The sequence below is a fragment of the Natrix helvetica genome (assembly GCF_964273705.1).
Source record: "Natrix helvetica genome assembly, chromosome: 12".
Lineage (NCBI taxonomy): Eukaryota > Metazoa > Chordata > Lepidosauria > Squamata > Natricidae > Natrix > Natrix helvetica.
This window is the reverse complement of record NC_138556.1, coordinates 15,673,807-15,695,325: the sequence shown is the minus strand read 5'-3', so window position 1 is coordinate 15,695,325 and position 21,519 is coordinate 15,673,807. Positions and strand designations below refer to the sequence as shown.

The window sequence follows — 21,519 nt, the reverse complement described above, 5'->3', positions numbered from 1 at the left end:
AGCAGAATATAATTTTAAGGTAAAGACAGGCTCCATCACACAAAAGTCATAACTGAAGGAACAGCCCAACAACACTGATGGGAAACCAGAGGCCAAAGCAAGAGTGGTCACTCTTTAGGTTGATCAAATCAACTTAGTTCTTTTGATTAGAATGCCAAGATCGAAAAAGAATAGCTGGATTAAAAAGATGCATTTTCAATGAAGAAACAATGAATCCTTGAACACAACATACAGTAGTTAATCATGAAAATCAAGCCAGTATGGCATATGCGTCTTTCATTTGCTATAAAACTACCTGAGCAAAAATAAATATACAGTAAGTATTAACAAATCTGGTCACATTAATCTCGGATTTGGCCCAGTGTTAATAATTTCACTTTATAATATGCTTAAATCGTTGCTAGGAGCTCTTTGTTGGCAGCAGAGAATCCTAGTTGTTTTAAATAGCATGACAGATTGCCTGACTGTTATTTTGCTTCATACGTACCTTATTTCACTATATTCCCTTTGAATGATTTATATGGCCAGTAAAATTGAAGCCAACTTACAGAACTGAGGTCCCACCCAGATTTCATAGCTGAGCAACAGGTAGCCTACCCCTTCTTTGGGGGAAAAATATCTGTTTAAACTTGACAGCTGCCGCGTCTGCAAAAATCTCCACCACTGTGTGTATTGAGCACACACTACCCTTCATTCAGACTAGATGTCAGCTTTCCATTTTGAATCAGCAGTCATGCCAAAAGACTGGAGTGGAAAGCACATAGTGTGTATCTCGGAGCCCGTATGTGTGTGGTGTTTTAAGAATTGGCTCTGAGCCATAAGATAATGAGCAAGTTGTAAAGAGGATGTGTAGCAAAAGAAAACCCTCTGTCAACACTTGTCCTTCCATGTGACTTCCCCCTCTAAATGGATGATGTCACCATAGGTCTGCATCTTCTGTAACAAGTGGTTGTGTAGCCACTTGCCCATTCATTCTCATAAGGCTGCTTGCGAAGTTACACACTGATGTTACTCTAATTGTGATAGTGAAAACTGTAAAAAGGGGCCCCTTTGTACTTTCATGGAAGACCAAGAGGGAGCAGCCTTTTCCTCCTTTCTATCTGACTTACAACTGCAAGGGTATAAATTTTTCCTACCCTATTATAATTTCAATGACTTGACAGAACTGGCAGTAATAAATGACAGAAGAATCTCATGTACAAAATGATTCCCCCCCCCCCCCCTTCTCTGGATGATCAGGGCCTAACTTGCGTTTTTACTTGTACAGTTCAGCTGTTGATTCATGTCTGAGTTTTTTCCCAGCATTTATAGGGGGGAAAAAATCCAACACAGTGATTTTGCAAAGTTGACAGTTATTAGTCTAAAAAAATATACTTTGTCTCTAACACTTTCCTATACCATGCTAAACTTGTTTAATCCTGATTGCACAATTGGCTATCTCACTGAGTAATGTCACACTGTTGCATTAAATATATTTTCCAAACTGAAATGGCTACTTAATATAATACATTAAATTACGTGTAGGGGTTGATTTCCCCCCCTCCCCTCTCATTCAGAAGATTCCTGTGTGACAACAGAAGCAGGACCCTATCTTGGGAAAAAGAGTGTGTGCCATAAACGTGCATCTGAGCAACTACTAAGGACTGCCAAAATTTTGGGACATTTGATAATATTGCTTATCTTGCATTACTCAATAGTATGATCATTAACCTGATCTTTGTGAACAAACAGACTCACCACCTTGCAAAAACGGCAGAAACTGGAAAACGAACAGTGGTTCCCCAATAGTAAAGCTAGCATCCAATGGTGCACACACACAGAGAGAGAACAGATTGAGAGATCCCTGATAAAGAAAAGGTATCAAAACAAGAAAAAGAGGGCAAATGGAAGATCCCATGGCACTTACAGAAACTACTTAAGATTAGTCCTGCATGAAACAATTCCAACAGCCAGGCTATGCAAAAGCCTGAGGCAGGTCACAAAATATCAGAGACAGCTGTAACCAGGAGTAAAATGGAACTGGTAGTCCAAAAAGTAAGATCATCAATGTAGGTCAAAGTCGGGGAGATTGTTTAGCAATAAGCAAAGTTCAGTTAGCAATGTTCCCAAGAGAAGTCCAGAAGTTATTAGCCCAAGAATTCCAGGTAGAAGGTAATTAAGCATAGCACTGCGACATAAAGGCAAACATTGCTGCAATCACCATTAAGTTTTAACTAAAAGAAATCCAGTAGGAGGTGCAGGTTAAGGCACATAAATGGGGGTAGGGCTTTCATTGCACAGCTATGGACCCCTCCCTGAGAGATGCCGCAGGGTTAAGGTATTGGATTGGGGCTGAGGAACCCCAAATTCAAGTCCCACTTGATCACAAAGCCTAGTTGATGACTTGGGGTCAGTCACTTCTCTCTCACGTCAACCTGTCATTTATTTATGTTTTTATTAATTTATTTATACCCCACCTTATTTTCACAAATAACTCAAGGCAACGAACATATCTAACACACTTTCCTCCTCCTATTTTCCCTACAACAAGAACCTGTGAGGTGGGCTGAAGGAGAGGAACTGGCCCAAGATCACCCAGTTAGCTTGAACTCCCCCAGTTTCTAGCCTGATGCCTTAACCATTAGACCAAACTGGTTGAGCATAAAATGACTGAAAGATTTTTAATTAGACCAGGGTTTTTCAAGCTTTTTCGGACTGCAGAACCTGAAAAATATACCTGGAACTCCTGGATCAAGAGGCCAGGCTTTAAGAATAGACATTTGTCTGCTTAATTGGAGTACTTTTTTTTCTTTTAATATCCTTTAATATCTCAGGGAATCCCACTGAGTTTTCACAGAGCCCAAGGAACACAGCTTGATTAAAAACTCTGATTTAGACCACCCGCAGCTCTCTGAGGGCAGAAATGCAGCAAATAAAAATCCTTTTTTATTTACTTGCTTTATAAATCGTACTTATATGTAACTATATAATAAATAATATTCCTGAATCACACTTCTCTAAAGGAATTACTTTTCCCATGGATTGATGAGCTCCACCCTCTCTTCTGTCTGCACCATGATGGACTGTGAGGTACATAATTCGATTCCCCCATAAAAATCTGAAGAGGGATCTCTGCCATTACAGAACAAAACAGAATAACAGAGTTGGAAGGGACTTAGGAGGTCTTCTAGTCCAACCCCCTGCCTAGGCAGGAAACCCTCTACCGTTTCAGACAAAATGGTTATCCAATATCTTAAAAACTTCCAGTGTTGGAGCATTTACAACTTCTGGAAGCAAGTTGTTGGATTGATTAATTGTTCTCACTGTCAGGTAATTTCTCCTTAGTTCTAAGTTGCTTCTCTCCTTGATTAGTTTCCATCCATTGCTTCTTGTCCTGCTTTCAGGTGCCTTGGAGAATAGTTTGACCCCCCTCTTCTTTGTGGCAGCCCCTGAGATATTGCAACACTGCTATCATGTCTCCCCTAGTCCTTCTTTTCATTAAACTAGACATCTCCAGTTCCTGCAACTGTTATGTTTTAGCCTCCAGTCCCCTAATCATCTTTGTTGCTCTTCTCTGCATTCTTTCTAGAGTCTGCACATCTCCACATTACTGACCCATAGGCCCTCCACAGCATCCCTGGAGTTAGTCAGGCTAGGCCTTCCCAGAGGAATGGGGATTTTATTGACCAGGCTTAAAAGTCTGCCTCTCCATTTTCACAGTTTGGAGCAGGGTTCTCCAACTTGGTCCATTTTAAGACTTGTGGACTTCAACTCCCAGTTCAACTCTGGGAGTTGAAGTCCACAAGTCTTAAAGTGGCCCAGGTTGGAGACCCCTGGTTTGGAGGATGGAAAAGGGAAACAAGACGTGAAAGCAGGCAGGGGTTTTAAGTGCCAAACCGGCAGTGGGGTATCAAGTCCAACCTCGGGCAGGAAAGCTCACCTGCGCTTCAGGCCGGATCCTCTCCTTCCACCCGGCCTACCTCACAGGGCGGTGGTTGCCTTGGGGGTAAAGCAGGAGTTGCCGGCGTGCGCGCCCCGCAGCATCTCGTTGACTTCCCGGCGAAAAGGCGGGAGGCGAATCTAGCAAGCAGAAAGAATCAGCAAAGGAGCACCTGCCTCTCCCCCTCAGGAAACACAAACCCAAGGAAATTGGGTGGGCAAATTTACCGGCCAGAGAGGAGCTCGACTCGTTAGGGCTTGACAGAAACGCCCTGGGTCGGCTGGCACCCCAGCCCGCCACAGAAACGGAGACCCGCGGGCTCTCCTCGCCTCAGTTCCCCGCCCCCCTCACAACAACCCCGACGGATTCGGAGGGTCGATTTAGGCCTCTCGGGCCTAATTTTGACAGGCACGCCGCGGTTGCCATGGCGACGGAGGGCTTCCTCCGGCGCGAGCCCGCCCGCGATTGGCCCCCGCCGTGCCACGTGACCGCGGTCGCGTGAGCCCGCTTGACAGAGCCCGGCCGAGCCGCCTGAGGGGCCGCCGGGCGCGCGCATGTGCGGCGGCGGGATGGCGGTCGGCGGGGCTGCGTCGGGCTCGGGGCTCGACGGCGCCGCATGAGAGGCGCTCCCGGAGACCCTGCGGGGTCGGGACGGGACGGGAGTTTAGTCAGTCAGGCGCTGCGAAAGTGGAGGAGGGAGGGAAGGGGATCCCGTCGGAGCCATGGCGAACCCGCTGCGGCCGCCTCGGGAGCTCACTCAGCCCGGCGGCGGGCGGCGGACGGCCTCGCGACGCGGCTGAAGCGCTCCCCCCACCCCCCAGCGCGGCTCCTGACGCGGGACAAGAGGCCCTCCGCACAGCCGCCTTTCGCTCGCTCCCCCCCCCCCCGAGGGAGGAGACTCGCCGCCGAGCAGGAGAAACAAGAGGCGGGCGACTCAGCGCGATGAGGTTGTGACGCCTCCCGGGAGGGCAAAAGAAGCCGCGGCTGGGGAGTGGGAGGAGGACGACTCTAAGCCGAGGGGCGATCTCTGAAGAGGGGGGACGGGGGGGCACCCTCTCGGGCCCCTCAACGGGGGATTTGGGGGGGGCGCCCGTTGCTGGGCAGACATGAGACCCTGAGCCTCTTCCCCCCCCTCTCCCCTCCCCGGGGCTCCTTTTCACCCCTCCCCTCTCCCCTCCGCGAGGACTCCCTCCAGGCGGGCCCTCCGCTCCGTTCAGACGTGGCTGGGTTTGCTCGGGGTCGTCTGGCTTCTGGACACGGGTGTTGGGTGGTGGTAGTGAAGGGGAGATGTTTTCCTTCTGCTGCTGCCGGGATTAAGCGGCGACTCGCGCGGTGTGTTCCTCCAGGCGCTTGCGCCCTCCCCGCTGGCCTTTGATGACGAGCCGCCGCTCTTGCTAGACGGCCCCGTTTGAAAAGGATGGTCTAGGCTAGACGCGAGTCAGGGACTCCGAGGAGGAAGGAGGAGGAGGGGGAGGTCGGCGCCTGGGAGGCCTCCTCCCGGCGGGCGGGCGGTAGAACAGGTAAAACGCCATGGACTCCGGGCTGGGGTGACATTGCCCGAAGGAGACTCTGGTCTTTGGGAGCCTTTGGTTGGGGTGCGAGTGTGAGTGCAAAAAAGGGAAGGGGGTTAGCTTTTGTTGCCTTAAGCTTTAAGCCCCGGCAGGTTTATAAATAAATCGGTTCAGACGCCGTGTCAAAGGAGGACACCTTGGCAAGGGAGGCAAGCAAGTTCCACCGAGAGAAAGAGAGAGAGAGAGAGAGAGAGAGAGAAACAGACAGTCTGCCTTTAGCTTCTCCCTCTCCATCCAACTGCTGTTGCCACCACACAATGAATGCCAGGAGGAGGAGGAGGAGGAGGTGGTCTGGACGCTACCGATTTTTGTAAGCCGCCAAGGAGAGAGAAAAAAGCTGGATTCCCTCCCTCCCTTTCTTTTGGGGACTCCGACCTCCCCAGGGAAGAGGAAGACAACAGGAGGAATCTGGTGGTGAGAAGCCACATCAGGGCGGAAGGAAGAAAAACAGCTGGGGAAGCCGAAGGACTCTTTTTTTTTTTTTGGCTGGGACCCGAGAAGGAGGAAGAGAAGATTGGCGTGAAAATGAAGCCGGATCGAGGTAAATGAGTTTCTGAAAAGCAGTTCCCTTTATGTTGTTTTATTGTTGGGCAAGTGGCTTTGTGATGTACAGCAGTGTTGTTGGGAAATGGTTGGGTTGAGGTCCTAAGTCTAAAAAGAAACAAGAGGGGGAGAGATTTGGAAAGGATCAGGAAGGATTAAAACCTGGAACTGATAATTAGGATATTGTTCTAACATGTTTTTGTTTAAGGCTGTTGAATGAACTTAAGTTTACTTCAAGTGCTGAGATATGGGAACTCCTTATAGAAAACACCTCTTGCCTTCTTGGAGAGAGTAATTTTAAATGTTACATAAATGTTTTTCTTAAGTTATTACCATATAATAAAGAAAATAAAATAATATTTCTTATAATCAGGAATTAAGTAGCCAAACCATCTCCATGTAATGCACAAATGATGTAGCTGGAAACTAATGAAAAAAAGGCTAACGCCTATTTAAATTCCTGTAAACAATTCTGGCAGGATCTTTTTCAGTTTCATCCCTAATTGTGTTTAGAAATAAGCTCAGTAGGACAAATAAGCACAAAATCAGAATTCATAAAGCTGTTCTAAGCAATTCCTTAACATTAACTAAATCATGACTGCTAATGTAAAAAAAGCCATTCAGGATTTACTGCTGGAAATCTATTAAGTGGATTGAAAAATATTTTAGGTAACAACATATAGTACTTAATTCTTAGAACTTGGGCAATGGGTTGAATTGAGATTTACATTGTCAATTTAATAATACCCCACATTGGAGCAAAGGGCTGTCTCAACATTTGCTTTAATGTAGATTTGTTATTTAGAACCTTAAGCTATCTATGGCAGGATTCACATAAACTATTATGTGCTTGTTTATGTGGTTTTAGCTCTTACTAAATTGTGATTTATGGTTTAGAATGTTGTGTCAAGTTAGTTAATTATAGTTTGTTCAATAACAAGCTAGTTAAACAAACTTTGGCTTAGCACAGTATTTGAATTCAGTTGCTCAATTAGAATACCACAGATGCTGAGAAATATTAAGATACAAAAGTAGTTTTTTTAACAAAAACGTAAGTATTTCTACAATTGCTTAAGGAGACGGGATTCAAGTAAAAACTGTTTTTGGCTTCTTGGAAATTAAAAGAAGTGACATTGATGTGGCACAAGTGAACATGACATTTTAAAATATATGCTAAATCTGGGTTAATCTGATTTATACTAATATTTAGAATTACTTAAATCTGGGGTGTAAACATCTTGTCAGCTATTAGATGGCAGCAAAAGATAAACAAATGTCTCTTAGCTGCCAACTGGTGGCCCTATGGATTTTTTTTCAGCCTGCTTGTGTAACCTGCTAAGTGTCTCTTAGTACTGCAGTCTAAGGTCCCTGTAGGAACAAAATAAAGTATAAAATATATACTGATATATAACTGGAAGTTCAACATGTAATTCCTTTCATAGTACAGAAGCTTGATGCATATTCATAGTTTTAATAATGCACAGCTGTGAGGCAAATGACCTTTTATAATTAAATGCCTCTAAAGTAGTCTATGTAAAGCAGTAAGTTAAAAATTCTTCTGGAAAATAAATATTTAGCATACTATTCAAAGAGCTTAATAAGCGTAAGATGTATTTTAATTTACTTTTTTCAAAAGCAGATTCAGCCATAGGAAGAATTGTGTTTATCTAATTTAACAATGTGACTGCTTCACATCAACCACAGGGGGTTAAAAGGGTGGTCTAAGTGCTACATTTAATATTGAGATACTCTTAGGGGGCACAATCATGCAAATGTTTGTTTGCCCTGTTTTCTGCAAAGCAGCTGCACTACAGGCAATCACTCGAGTGTGCTATCAAATGCTTTCATTAGTCGAAAATTAATAGTGAAGGATGCAGGATGAGCAGGGCTTTAAATTGAAGTATAATCTGTTTAATATCAGACTAACAGGAATAAGAAATACTGTATCAATCTGTAAATGAGATTTTTGTTGTTGTCTGTGTTAATATATGGGACCTTAGTGATTAATAGCTGCATTGGATTAGACCCAGATTTAATACTAATTAGAATAGGCCTACTGAGGTAATGGAACTTAAATAGAGGACAATCAAGTCGGCAAACCAGCTGATGATGGATGATAAGTTAGATACAAGACTTGTGTAGAGCTCTCGTGTGGAAGGGTGCTAAGGCAAATCGTGCCAATGCTGAATATTTCTAAATTTCCCTTAGACTTCAGTGAGTGGAAGTGTCACCAGATGTTTAAAAGGTTGAGTAAAAATAAATATTACTGCACTTTGGTTCTCCAAAAACGAGACACAGCATTTTATTTATTTATTTATTTATTTTATTTTATTGAACTTATTAGTCGCCCCCTCTCCCCACAGGGACTCGGGGCGACGTACAGAGCAATAATCAAGATAGCACCATATATCGTGCAGAGGAGGTAAAAATAAGTCCATAAATAAGCATACTTACAAAGTTTAAAACCCAAAAATATTAAAAACAATATTTCCCATTATAAAATGACCTGGGGTGGCAAGATTGTAACGTTATGCCAGGCCGGCTTGACAAAACAGGTAGGTCTTCAGCTTCATACGGAAGGAGCGAAGATCGGTTGTTGTCCGGATGACTGGGGGGAGGTCATTCCAAAGGGTAGGGCCAACCACAGAGAAGGCCCTACTCCTGGGCACCGCCCCCTGGCACTCTCTAGAGGACGGCACCCGGAGCAACCCCTCCCTGTGTGAGCGGGTGGGTCGCAGGGATGTATGGGGCAGGACGCGATCCCGCAGGATTTTGCCATTGCCATTGTATTGACCATGAGGCTGTAATATTTAAAGGGCAGAAAATGTAAATATACACATGTGGGAACTGTGATTCTGAGAATATTTATTTTCAAGGACGGCAGGGAAAAAAAAGTTTAGTATATTACAGAAATGAATAGGTTTTTGCAGCTTCTAAATATGTAGTACTTTCAAATGATTTAAGAGAAAATACTTTTAGGATTGGGCATACAAGAGATTATTGTTTGATTGCTATGCAAATGTTTTGAAGAAATCCTTGGGAGCTTGAAAAAAGATGAGACCACTTTCATAAATAACTGGAAGGTGGTAGGCTTGTACTTAGTCCAAAGTGCTTCTTTCAGATAGTTTTCTCATTGTGTCTCTTCTGTATTACCTTCTAGAATTTCCCTGCTGAAGTGCACTGATTTATTTTGTCCAATTCTTACAATATATCATTTTTAAAATATCCAGTTAAGAGTGTTTTACTGTTAGAATAATATGAATAATATCCTATTAATGCTTAATGCAACATAAATTCCATATTGGAAAAATACAGATTACAAAATATTGAGATACAGAATGTGCTGAGATATATATAGAGAAAACAACCCTTGCCACCTTATTTTCTTAGCAAGGAGTAGGAAATTCCAGATCCAGCAGCCCTATTCAGATTTCAAGGTAAGCTAAAAGGTTATGTTTGTTCTCGACTTACAATAAGTACATCAGAAATCCTGTCTTTGCGCACTCTGCTAGATAAACTATGGATGGATCCGACCTTATTTGTTTTCCTCCCAAAGAAAAGTAGGGGCAATCCTGTTTATTTAGTAGGAGGCTACAATTTGTTTCAGTTCTGGTTTACCGGGATATGTGCTTGAAGGCAACTAGAGGAAAGTATTTCCCAGTGCAGGCCCGTAAGGTTAATTTTCACAGAAAGGGATGCTGGGTTTGATTCTGGGAGATGAATAATAAACATAAATGTATGAGTGGTAGATGATGGACTTCCTGTTGAGCAGGCAACATTTCTGCAAAGACCTGTGCTTCTAGTTAGAGATGCCGCAGGTATATATGAAAGGAGGAGACAGCACACTGGAAATGATGCTGTTTCCTGTTGTAGTAGGGAAGCTGTTTTGGCTGTTTTTCTGGCTCTGGAATTGTACTGAGAAATAAATATAGAGGAAAGATCCGTGATGTAGGTTTACTTTTATAGGAAATGAGGTGGATTATGCAAGAGAGATTTTAGACTATTAAGTCCCATGGTAATACACTTTCCAGCTAGTAATACAACTTCGTAGTTGTTTAACAGTTATGCCTTCACATAGGAGCATCTGCCATTGTTATCTGTGACTCTTTGACCTTGACATGGTGTTTCACTTTTTTTCCTGGATTAGCTGAGGACTAATATCCACTGTGTGCCACATCGCCTACCATGAATTGACTTTTTTGTTCAGTGGACAAATGTCTGTTTTCCTAATCAAAATACATTAATAGAATATACTGCATCTTGAACTCTGAATTTGTGTTGTATGTGAAAAGGAGCCATTATAATTAAAAAAGGTTTGATGAAATTGAGCACTAATGTTGAGTTTTGAGAATGATATCTGATCTGATATGTTTTTCCTGGTTATTTGCATTTCCTGCTCAGTTTTGCCCTTTTTATGGGGTCGCACTGACACTGTACTAAGGTTAAAAAATTGTTTTGCCCTATGATGCGCTGTCTTGTGCTTATTACATACCATTACCAAATATTGTAAGTCACTCCCTGCATTGTTGTGTTGGCAACCTGGATGTTTGTCTTCTGATTCATTTTTTACATTATTTATTTAAACTCTATTGTCTTGGATAAAAATGCATTTCAAAAGCTAACTTTCTGACAAGTTAGCTCTAATATAAATGCCTATTAACTTCAAATAAATTGGCAGCATAGATGTAAATTCTAGAGTGTCATCTCGCATCTCATATGTTTAAGATAGCTTTTAGTCTATCATTTACATGAAAATGAGTTTTGTAAACAACAATGTTTATTTTTTAAAACAGTTTAGATAATCTGAATTTAGTGCCACTCTGAACATTGGAAGCCGGTTCCAGTATAAAGAAGAAGAAAAGATTTATTGTAAAGTTTGGAGTCAGACATGTTCAAGAATACAATGACAAAAGCACTATATTTACGTTTTGTATGATTTTTTTGTAGCTTTCCTGAATCGTGTAGTCAGATGTGTTGGGGCACAACCCTTGGGGTTCACTGCTAGTATAGTCAACTGTAGATGAATGTACAGGTAGTCCTGGACTTACAACCACAATTGAACACAAAATGTATTTTGCTACACGAGCATTGTTACGTGAGTTTTGCCCCATTTTATGACCTTCCTTGCCGCAGTTGTTAAGTGAATCACTCAAGTTATTAAATTAGTAACACAGTTGCAAAGTGAATATGCCTTCCCCATTGACTTTGCTTGTCAGGTCACAAAAGGTGATCAGATGACCCCAGGATACTGCAACTGTCATAAATATGGGTGAGTTGCCAAGATTGAATTTTGATCACATGACCATGGGGATGCTGCAACAGTCGTAAGTGTGAAAAATAGCTGTAAGTCACTATTTTCAGTGCTGTTATAACTTTGAATGCTCACTAAATTAGCTGTAAGTCAACAACCCCCTGTATCTAGAGAACATTAGGTTGGGCAAGTTGATCTAAAGCAGTATTTCTCAATGTTGACCATTTTAAAATGTGTGGACGTCCAACTCCCAACTACCAGAATTCCACAGCCTACATATCTTAAAATGGCCAAGGTTTAAAAACACTGATTTAAAGCAATGTTGCTGAAGAAGCTAGCTTTGAAATTTTTCTTTCTCTGGAGGCTTCCCTCACAATCACTTCTAATGTATTTTGAGAGTATAAGTTGAAGAAGGAAACACGGACGCACAGTGCAGTTAATATATTCTATTGTTTAAATGGAAGAGAAGTAAATTGAGGCAGGAGAAAGTCGTGATTTTCAAGACTTGATTGGGTGTACTGTAGCAGCACTTAAGTCAGAGATCTTCAAACTTGGCAACTTTAAGACTTGTGGACTTCAACTCCCAGAATTCTCCAGCCAGCTATGCTTCAACTTCAAGCTATGCTGGCTGGAGAATTCTGGGAGTTGAAGTCCACAAGTCTTAAAATTGCCAAGTTTCGGAACCCCTGACTTAAAAGTGTTACAGAAAGGAAAGTGAAGCCAGAGTAATTTTGAGTTATTGAAAATAATAGCTTAATACAGAACTGTGTTAAATAAACTGTCTATCAATATTCAACCCAAGACTGAGATGAGCTACAGATATGCATATTGGATTACAATATTGCGCAGATTCATAGCTTGCTATCTCCTGAAGACTTAAGCATCACAATTTCCCATGTTTCCCAGCAATATAATCATGTTTTCTGAGGGGATTTGCCAATGAAAATGTGATCCAACATTGGGGGTTGTTGTTGTTGTTGTTGTTAGGTTTCCAACTTTTGTATCTGTATGGCTGCTTCATTGGGGTTAAGCGATCTTTTATTTTCTAAAACATACTAAATGTTAAATAAAGTTGATGCCTTAATATACTGTATGAACCTATCCTATTGCTGGTTTTGTGGTTGGTTTGTTGACATAATTATTGTGAATGAAATTATTAAATAACTCCATGGTTTTGTCATAATGCAGTCCTTTGATCAAAGGAATATTGAAATGAAGTGAAACTTGAATCAAGTGAAGTTTAGTGTCAAAACCTTTTGGTCTGTTTTAAAAATCCTAGAAAAATGTAAATGTTAGATTATCTAGCTTTCCAAATTGTGCCTTTTGTACATACAATGCCTAGCATTAACAAATCTTTTGGTATTCTCTACAAGGAAATTTGCAGATGTGCCATCTCTATTTCCAGCATTTTGGGCTTGAAGGCGTGTTCCCAGTACCCCAATGCTGATTCTTAATGGAGCAGAGTTGAATATTGAACACTGGTACAAAATTATATTTAGAAAACGTGGAACAGAATAATTGCTATCTACTTCAATATAATGCTCGGACTGTTCCAGCATAAGACTGACAAATTACAGATGCGTGCATACTGTGAAAAAATTGTCAGCTATGCTCTTTGAAATATTTGGAATGAAAGAAGTCTTAAGCTGTTGTTACTTTCCTTTTGTAAATGTTTTTTCCTAATTCATCTGCTTGCAATATCACTGCAGCATCATATTAAAAGTTGCTAGTATAGTAATTAATAAAATTAATAGCAAGTATTTAGAAACATTTAAAAAAAAAACACCTACAGGATCTGGGAGGGGGGGATCTAGGTGGTTGCTAAGAGTTGACACTGATTTGATGGCACATGACAGATATATTTCAGATTCATTAAAATACAGATATAGCTAGAAGTAAAGACTTGGGGATTGAAGATAAATAATAGAATTCTCTGTAAGGTGAACCCATGTGCCAAAAGTCAATAGATACCTGCATTTGTAAAGCTTGTTAAACACTCCTGATTAAAAAAATACAGCATGACAGTTAAGTTAAAAGAATGTAAATAGGTGGACAAACCCATAATGTGTTTTGCCTTAGTCATGGCTTCACGTGTTGTGTGAGCCTAACTATGGCGGCTGATTAATCATGGTTGATGGTTCAGTGCATTATGTGGACTGTACCAATTCCAGATCATTCAGTGAGTCACGATTAATCCAACTATATCTTTTGGGTTGTGTAGTGTAGTGCAACCACTACATATTTCATTGCACCAGAAAGAAACCCGCCTCCTAAAATCAGAGGAGTTTCAGTCCATTTCTTCTTCTCAATCAATATGAGCAACAATTCATTTCCCTTCGACATTGTTTTCCTCACTTCAAAATGTTCCTCTATGTTGAATATTTTCTCCTTTTTTTATACCTTCTGGCTGCAAGTGTCTAAAACAGGCCGCTCCCTTCCCTTCTTAGAGTTATACTTGTTTTTGTTTAGGTAGATACCGAAATAGTCGTCGGTGGCATTTCTGTTCTCCAATAAAACCTGTAAAATCTTACGGATTGCCAGCAAAACCTTTTTCAAGAGAAGTAGCCTGGTGTAGACTACTATAGATTTCAGAAAAAAGTGCCATTAAAATAAAATTAAATGAAAGGGCCCGGGGACGAATGGCAGCCTTCAAGGCTGCCACATTGAGTGTGTCCTCCTGCTCCTTGTTGTTCTGCTTTTCTTTCCTCTCCTCTTGCCCAAACACAGCTGGGTTCACAAGAGGCGAAAAGAAAACATGATACTTCTGCCAAAGAGACAGGAAACTGTAGTAGCCCTTGTGAGCAGTGAAGGGTTGAAGCACGCCTGCCGTCCAATCAGCAGCGAGCTCTGTTGCTATGTGCACTCTTTACTCTGCCTTCTTTGTGGAAAAAATGTCTTGCACAGAAAGGCTGAATATGTACCCAAAGCTGAACATTTTTGTGTCCGGCACTGCAGACATCTGGATCGTCGCGATACTGACACTGTAGCCCCTGTGCTGCCAGGGCACCTTCTGTCCCACCACGATTCCAGTATGGTTTACGGTGGAAGCCAAGGGCTGATCAGAGAAGGTGTGTAGTCCAAAAGAAATAATTCTAAATGCTAAAATGCTCTCGAGTTGTTTATGAACCAGAGTGTTTGCTTATATGTGTGTCTGTTGGGGTTTTTTTTCCCCCCCGTTCTTCAGTGAGCTGGTGTGAGTCATAGGCTGTAGTTTCTTTGTCTACGTAAAACATAACACACATGGATCCTTTTTTAAACCTGTTTTTAAGCTCATTTCTGAGGACAAAGAATAAGGAAAAGAGTTAAATGTTGTCGATTCTGAACAAAGGAAGGAGGAGAAATGGTCAGAGGGGAGAGAGGTGGTCAAATTCTTCTAGGTGTAGCATTTCACAAAGGAATAAAACACTTTGGTGAAGTTCAGCTGTGAGTTTTGATTATTGAAAAGCAAGCACTGTGAATGATTTCCCAGCGTACAATTGTTTAAACACCACTGAAATGAGAGCATCACCTACTAAGTTGGAATTTTGAATTGCTACATGTTCTCTGTTCCTGTAGTGTTTGTAGAGAAATAGTACCTGTTCAAGTACATTAGCTTTGGAATATCAAACCTTCTTGGGGTTATTTTTTTTTTTTTGATACATGAATTTAGTTACATGAACAGGTTAATAGTCATACTTGCCTTATTTACTGGTAAAATGTAATAGTAATTGAGTGTATTCTTTTGTGTGTACGGGTAACATTTCATAAAAAGCCTGAAGAAATTATTACTGATTTTTAAAAAATCATGTGTCTTAGTGGTGAATTCACAGTTTTGTATTTTAAAAAAAGTTTTTACAATTATTTAAAGTATTTAGAGTCATGACTTGAAATCAGACTAGTGGTATGTATTTTTTAAAGCTACTATTCAACAAAGGGTGGGGGACATAAGGAAACACAAAAAACACCAACCTTTCACTATTGCACTGTGCAGGAGACAAGGTTTTCAAAGAAATGGGGAAAAAACCAACAATTAGCTCTTTCACTGCATATTCAACATCTTAATAGCTCAAGTAGTGTAGATACCTGGTTTAAGCAAATACTTGTAATTTTTGTTTACATTTTTCATGGAGAGAGTGTGGGAGAAGAATATTTCCATTAGACTCTTGTATTTGATGTTTAAAAAATACCTTGCTTTAGTCAGAAATTGTGTAGCAGAGAGATCATTGACAGTAACCGCCATTCAAGCTACTCTAGCACCATTATAGATAAATATGTCCTTTAAATCTTATTTATGCTTTTGTTGTAGAGACAAATTCATTAGCTTGAATTTATCAGGTTTTACCAGTTACTTTGCAAACATAAACATTTATTAACAGTTGTGCAGAGAAGCTATGGAAAACTTGAGAATGTTTAACCTTAGTCAGAATGGACGGTATCACATTACTGAAATCTTTCCAGTGCAATATAAAAATTCAGTAAAATAATGGTGAGAAATGAGTCATCCTCTGGATCAGTGTTTTTCAACCTTGGCAACTTGAAGATGTCTGGACTTCAACTCCCAGAATTCCCCAGCCAGCATTCGCTGGCTGGGGAATTCTGGGAGTTGAAGTCCAGACATCTTCAAGTTGCCAAGGTTGAAAAACACTGCTCTGGATGACATTGGCATAGTGAGTTGTCAAGCATGCTGGGAGTTGTAGTTCAGTGGAGGCCAAATATTATTCCTATATACTCCAGTGTAGCAACATTCCTGGTTCATTTGAGTGGATGTTACAACTGTATATACCTTTCCCAGGCATAGAGCTATTACTTGTGCATCCATGAGTTGAATTCCACTGGAATAAGAATTATTTCTGCACGCATATTATAGTTTGCCCCTGTTGCTAGGTGAGTTATAGTGTCCTTGAGATACATAGTTCAGCATAAACTCAGTCTAAAGTGTGCAGAGCAGTCAACATTTCAGAATTGTTTAAAGAATGCAAGCAAAATTGGTTTACTCTTACATACTCTTTGCATGTAAGAGTAAACCAAAAGATAAGAACATCTGTGAGAGCTGGGGAGATCAAACATGAGTGATTGAGCAGAACAGTGTTCCTCAACCTTAGCAACTTTAAGAGGGTGGACTTCAGTTCCCAGAATTCAAAGTTGAGATGCGTTGTAGAGTCCAAATTTACCACCATGTCTAAATGTGTACATGACAAATCGCTTTGCGACCATTTAAAGTTATGACGGATTCCCCCCTCAAAGGTACTTTATGACCCAGTTCCAGCAGTTGCCTCTCATTACCTGACCAATGTCTGGCACTTGGCAACTGGCCTGCATTTATGTCTCTCGCATAAGTGATCCACTTTATGACCTTCACGACTTACAGCCATAATGAGCAGGCTTGTAAGTTGTATGCATGTTGAGCACTATCTATATTATAGTCATAAGTCAAGGACTACCTGTATTTTGGGGTCAGCAACCATTTAATAAAAGCATGGAGTTGGGAGTCGATGCCTTTGGAGATTGCAAAGTAAAATGGAAAGCAAAGTAAGACGTCTCAAATTTCTATTCACAATAAAACATGATTGTTTTTCTAACTTGCTCTCGCTTTTACCACAGAACTAATGGCAAAACTCTAGCAAAGCAAACATTTCTATTATTTCCATGCAGCCTTATGTAATACTTCCTTAGACTCTTTGTTCAAGAGCCTAACCTTTATAGAGACAGGAGAAACATTTGCTAAATGGTGGTATGTTAAATGGGCATTCTTTGTTCATTTCTAAAGATGTTTCCAGTTTAGGCCCTGGAAAAATGTCATCTATTAATGAACTAAAATGGAAATATTTGTTTCAAGAAACTAACAAGTGACTAAAATTCCCCAATATTTATAGGGCTATGTGTAAGCTTTGTTGTGGAGGTGGGATTTAGCAAACAGTTGCTGAATATGTATTGTGTAATAAGCTAAAATATGACTGGCTGATCTTGGTTTTGTGCAGATATGACAAAGTAAGTTTGTGGGTCAGTGTGTTATACAAATCCAAGGTGCTGATTAATTGACTAATAACACAGCAGTTACACATCTTCTTAATCACAGGTATATAATACAAGCAGAAGATTGATGCTCGGTCTATGATGCTTGGGACAAAATAAAAAGATTTTTTTTTAAAAAAAAGTTTAAGAACCAGTTTAACTTTAAGGAGTATCTTTCCTCCCCTCAAAAGAGGCTTTAAGAAACAAGCATAACCTGGAGGGAAGAGAAGCATCCACAGAAACTAAAAAGGATTATAATATTTCCCACTTCATTTTATCCTTGGAGATGCTTTAGCAATTTTTGTATCAGTATGATGAGCAGTTCCGATAAAAGAAATGACTAAAACATTCATCAGGATTGAGTAGTACTGTACGATTATTCATGTCTCTCAATATGCTGGAAAATATTCATTCATTTGGCAATAAAATCTGGAAGAGTAACCAGTGTTTTTTTAAAAAAGAAAATCTATCCTCTCTAAGTAAATACATTACTTGAACTCGTCTTAGAGTTTTTCTGAACGCTGGTAATTTGTCAATCTATTTGTGTCCTCTCTACAACTGGGTCTTCTTTCTTTCTCCTTGTTCAGGACTGAAAGAATGCAGCTGTTGTTTAGAAAGAGCCATGCAGCTGTGATCCTGTTATGATAGCAGGTTCAGAGGCAACTCGGACCAACAGACAGTAGAGAAGCTTATTTTGAGCTGGGAATCCTTTCTCTCCGAAACCGTCTTCTAAGAATACGCTGCCCTGGCTGTTCCTAAGCACATATTCAGCAGTAACCTTCCTGCAGGAAAGGGTTGCAACCGGGATAACTTCCTGTGATAAGAAAGGTGAAACTAGGTCAAGCTGTAGAAAGATAATTATATAGTTGCCCATCTCACAAGAAGTGATTCTGGGCAGCATATAGCGCAAATATATATATATATATATATATATATATATATATATATATATATATATATATATATATATATATATATATATATATATATATATATATATATATATATATATATATATATATATATATATATATATATATATAAAGCAAACATGTTAAATACAATCATATATATATATATATATATATATATATATATATATATATATATATATATATATATATATATATATATAAGCAAACATGTTAAATACAATCATATTTTTTAACACACAATCTCCTTGAGCCCACTGAGTGTAGTTCTCCGAGAGATGGGATCTATAGCATGCTTTTCTGGCTGGATCCAAAATAGATGTAGATGTAATCGGGTAAGGAATCACATTAAAATTAAATTGATTTCCCACCCCGTGTTAGATAAATCTATAAATGTAGTAGCTTGACTTTCTTAGCAAACACGAAGATTGGTTGTGACCTGATCCCTGCTAGGCAAAAGATCAATAGAGCAAACATTGTCCAAACTCTTGAGAAAGCACCTTACACAACCTGGGATGTACCTCCTTTTTCAGTTTCATCTTCCTGTTCCTCTGGTTTATCCCTCAATTATTGCATACCAGAAAGTGCGCTAAAGTATTCCTTGGGAAGCAGCTGAAATGTCTCTTGTAGGCTCTTTTCCTCTATGCTGTGTGCACCATTCATAAAGATTTTGATCTTATCGGCCTTAAACTTTGAAGAGGCATTATGGCCTTTTCCCACAATAGTCAGTAGCCGGTTTGTGTATTACATGAATTTATGGTTTATTTTACCATGGATGATTGAATGGAACCAGATCATATTGTAGTTCAGTATATATATATAGAAGTGATTATTCAATCAATTGGCTTGGTGAATAGGATGATCACTTTTGGATCACATTTTTTCTAGTTTCAGTTATGTGTAAATAAAAGGCTCCTCATACTACTCCATCCCTCCAACCCATCGCCTTAAATCTCTTTCCTATCTAAGATCAAGATGATAGTCAGCATTACAAGCAAGGACCAAAAGCATTTAAAATTGCCATAACAAGAAAGGTGTATCTATCCTCCTGCTGACTTTTACGGAGTGACAAAATTCTGTTTAGAGGGAATTCTTTGGAATGCTATTTTTAACAGGATTCCTGCAGCTGTTTTTAAGTTTGAGCCAGAGTTCTGCAGCTGTTTCTCTGGCACGTGGACAATGTTTCCAGATTGTTGTATTTTGAGCATAATAAACCAGTATTTCTGTAAGACAGCAGAACTGACATTAAGCATTAGAAGGTTGAATCCAGAGTTTGGAAGAAAACCATAAAAATCATTGGGACACATTAGATTGTGATTGAAGTCCAATTGATTACGCCTGATCCACTCAGAAACATAAAATATGGATAGAGCCCATTGTTTTACACTTGTAAAGTAATAGTTAACATCAAATTATGCAATTAATTATTTATTTGGCCTTTTAACACAGTTGTGGATTCACATACTAGCATTTTAATTCTTAATTCCTTGCCAAGCATGTTCTCTTACTATGATAGTGTCCTTTGGTTTGCTGTCTTAGAAATCAAATTTAACTGTTCTTAGAAGCCCATGTTAAGATTGTACTTCTGTAAGTAAATCATTATAAATCATACATTTACAATAATTAAAATGCTTAGACACTAAAACAATGCAAATTCAATCCAATGTTTCTTAGTGGGGTGATTGTGATTAAAACATAAACAACATGATTTGTTACATAATTCCAGCAGATACATGGTTTTTGAAGAGCGCTGCCAGTTGCTACTTTATCTACCGAGAATTGTTTGAATTTTATTTCTTTGTACTAATTTAGATTTGTTAGGCTGTAACAATTAATGCTATGTTCCTTGCAAAGCTAGCCTGGGAATTATTCAAAGGAGACTGAAATGATAGGTGAGCAAGTTCTTCCAAACTTTCCTAAAATGTTAACGTATCTTTTTATCTAAAGATAGATAAATTTATCTAGAGATAATTTATCTCACCAAGATAATATATCTTATCTAAAAATCAATTTCTACATTCTTAAATGTTCTGGATTTAATAGGCTATTGAAACTTCATGCAGAATTTCTTATTCTTCACATGTATTCTAACAACCAGAGTTCCACCTTAAAAAGCAAAGAAGGAAAAACATAATCTCAGCACATGCCTCCCAGTTAGGAACACTGGGCTCTATGAACTTTTGAGCTAGACTGTTTTATACTGTTATCTAAGGGTCTCATATTGACAGATAATAATGCTAGCGTGTTTCTTTTTGAAACAGCGCAAAGTTTATCCGTTTAAGAAAACTCAGATCTGGCTTTTAAAATCGATAGCTTCATCCTCATGCGAGACAATCCCTATCCCTTCATCAGCCGCACGCAAGAGGATTTCAGCTAGGTAAACTTTTAATGAGCAACGCTGAAAATAATTCAAGCTGGTTTAATAGATAAAAGGATTTAGCTTACCTTGCCTGATCTTGAAAAAGGCCATGCCTCCCTCAGTCCATGGTTGAGAAACCACCAAGAAAAGCCAGGATTGTCGGCTAGGCTAACAGGTCAAGAAGAGACATCCTGAAAAAGAAGGAGCCAACCCATCTTCTGGTCAAGAAAACTACCTGGTTGCATCCTTGAATTCATTACTAGGGAGCACCTACCTGACTTTAGTTTGGGGGGTGGGCAACTTCCCAACCTGGACTTCAACTCCCAGAATTCCTGAGCCAGCATAGTTGCCTTGTTGCCATAGTTGCCCATCTCTGTCTTAGTTGATCTCAAAAGGTAAACAGATTGCGTCTCTTTCTTAATGTTGTCAAGGTTGTTGTTCTTACCTAAATGTCACCAAGGGTTTATTCTTTGCGAGATAAAAATAGCACGTGTAACAGTAAAACCTTTTAAGAGAAAATGGTTGGATTTTTGTTGAAGAAAATTAATTTTAGGAGTACACAAACACACCTGAAACTATTTATACTGTTGTTTATGAAATTGCACCTTTTCCTTTCTCTGTTAAGACACCTTAGATGAATACTTTGAATACGAAGCTGAGGAATTCCTTGCCAACTTGGCCTTGTTGATTACTGAAGGCAGAACACCTGAATACTCGATTAAGGGCAGGACCGAAGGCTTCCACTGCCCTCCAGCACAGTCAAGTCAACCAACAACAACTAAACATGAATGCAGTGACAGATTGGCCCAGGTAAGATGATCCATGCTGATGATGGTTGGCAAGTTGGTTCTTCTGGAAAATCAGCATGAAATGCTATAACATAACACCAGTGACGCATTTAACAGCCCAACTGTGCTTAATCTCTGTTTATTTTAGGCAAGCAATCACCTTTA

At 39.9% G+C, this 21,519-nt stretch overlaps 2 protein-coding genes across 2 annotated transcripts in view; one reads left to right on the top strand and one right to left on the bottom strand.

The window, feature by feature from the left end:
• PKM (pyruvate kinase M1/2) overlaps window positions 1-3,939 on the bottom strand; it is a 36,840-nt gene extending 32,901 nt beyond the window's left edge. The window contains exon 1 of the mRNA XM_081965049.1: window positions 3,920-3,939. The gene's annotated coding sequence lies outside the window, so the exon portion shown is untranslated. The remainder of the gene's footprint in view (window positions 1-3,919) is intronic.
• Window positions 3,940-4,872: 933 nt separating this feature from the next.
• Window positions 4,873-21,519, top strand: part of ATOSA (atos homolog A) — a 29,737-nt gene continuing 13,090 nt past the window's right edge. Inside the window, exons 1-3 of the mRNA XM_081965046.1 lie at window positions 4,873-5,439; window positions 5,583-6,031; window positions 21,192-21,376. Coding sequence (XP_081821172.1) covers window positions 5,752-6,031; window positions 21,192-21,376 — 465 coding nt within the window. The 5' untranslated portion in view covers window positions 4,873-5,439; window positions 5,583-5,751. The remainder of the gene's footprint in view (window positions 5,440-5,582; window positions 6,032-21,191; window positions 21,377-21,519) is intronic.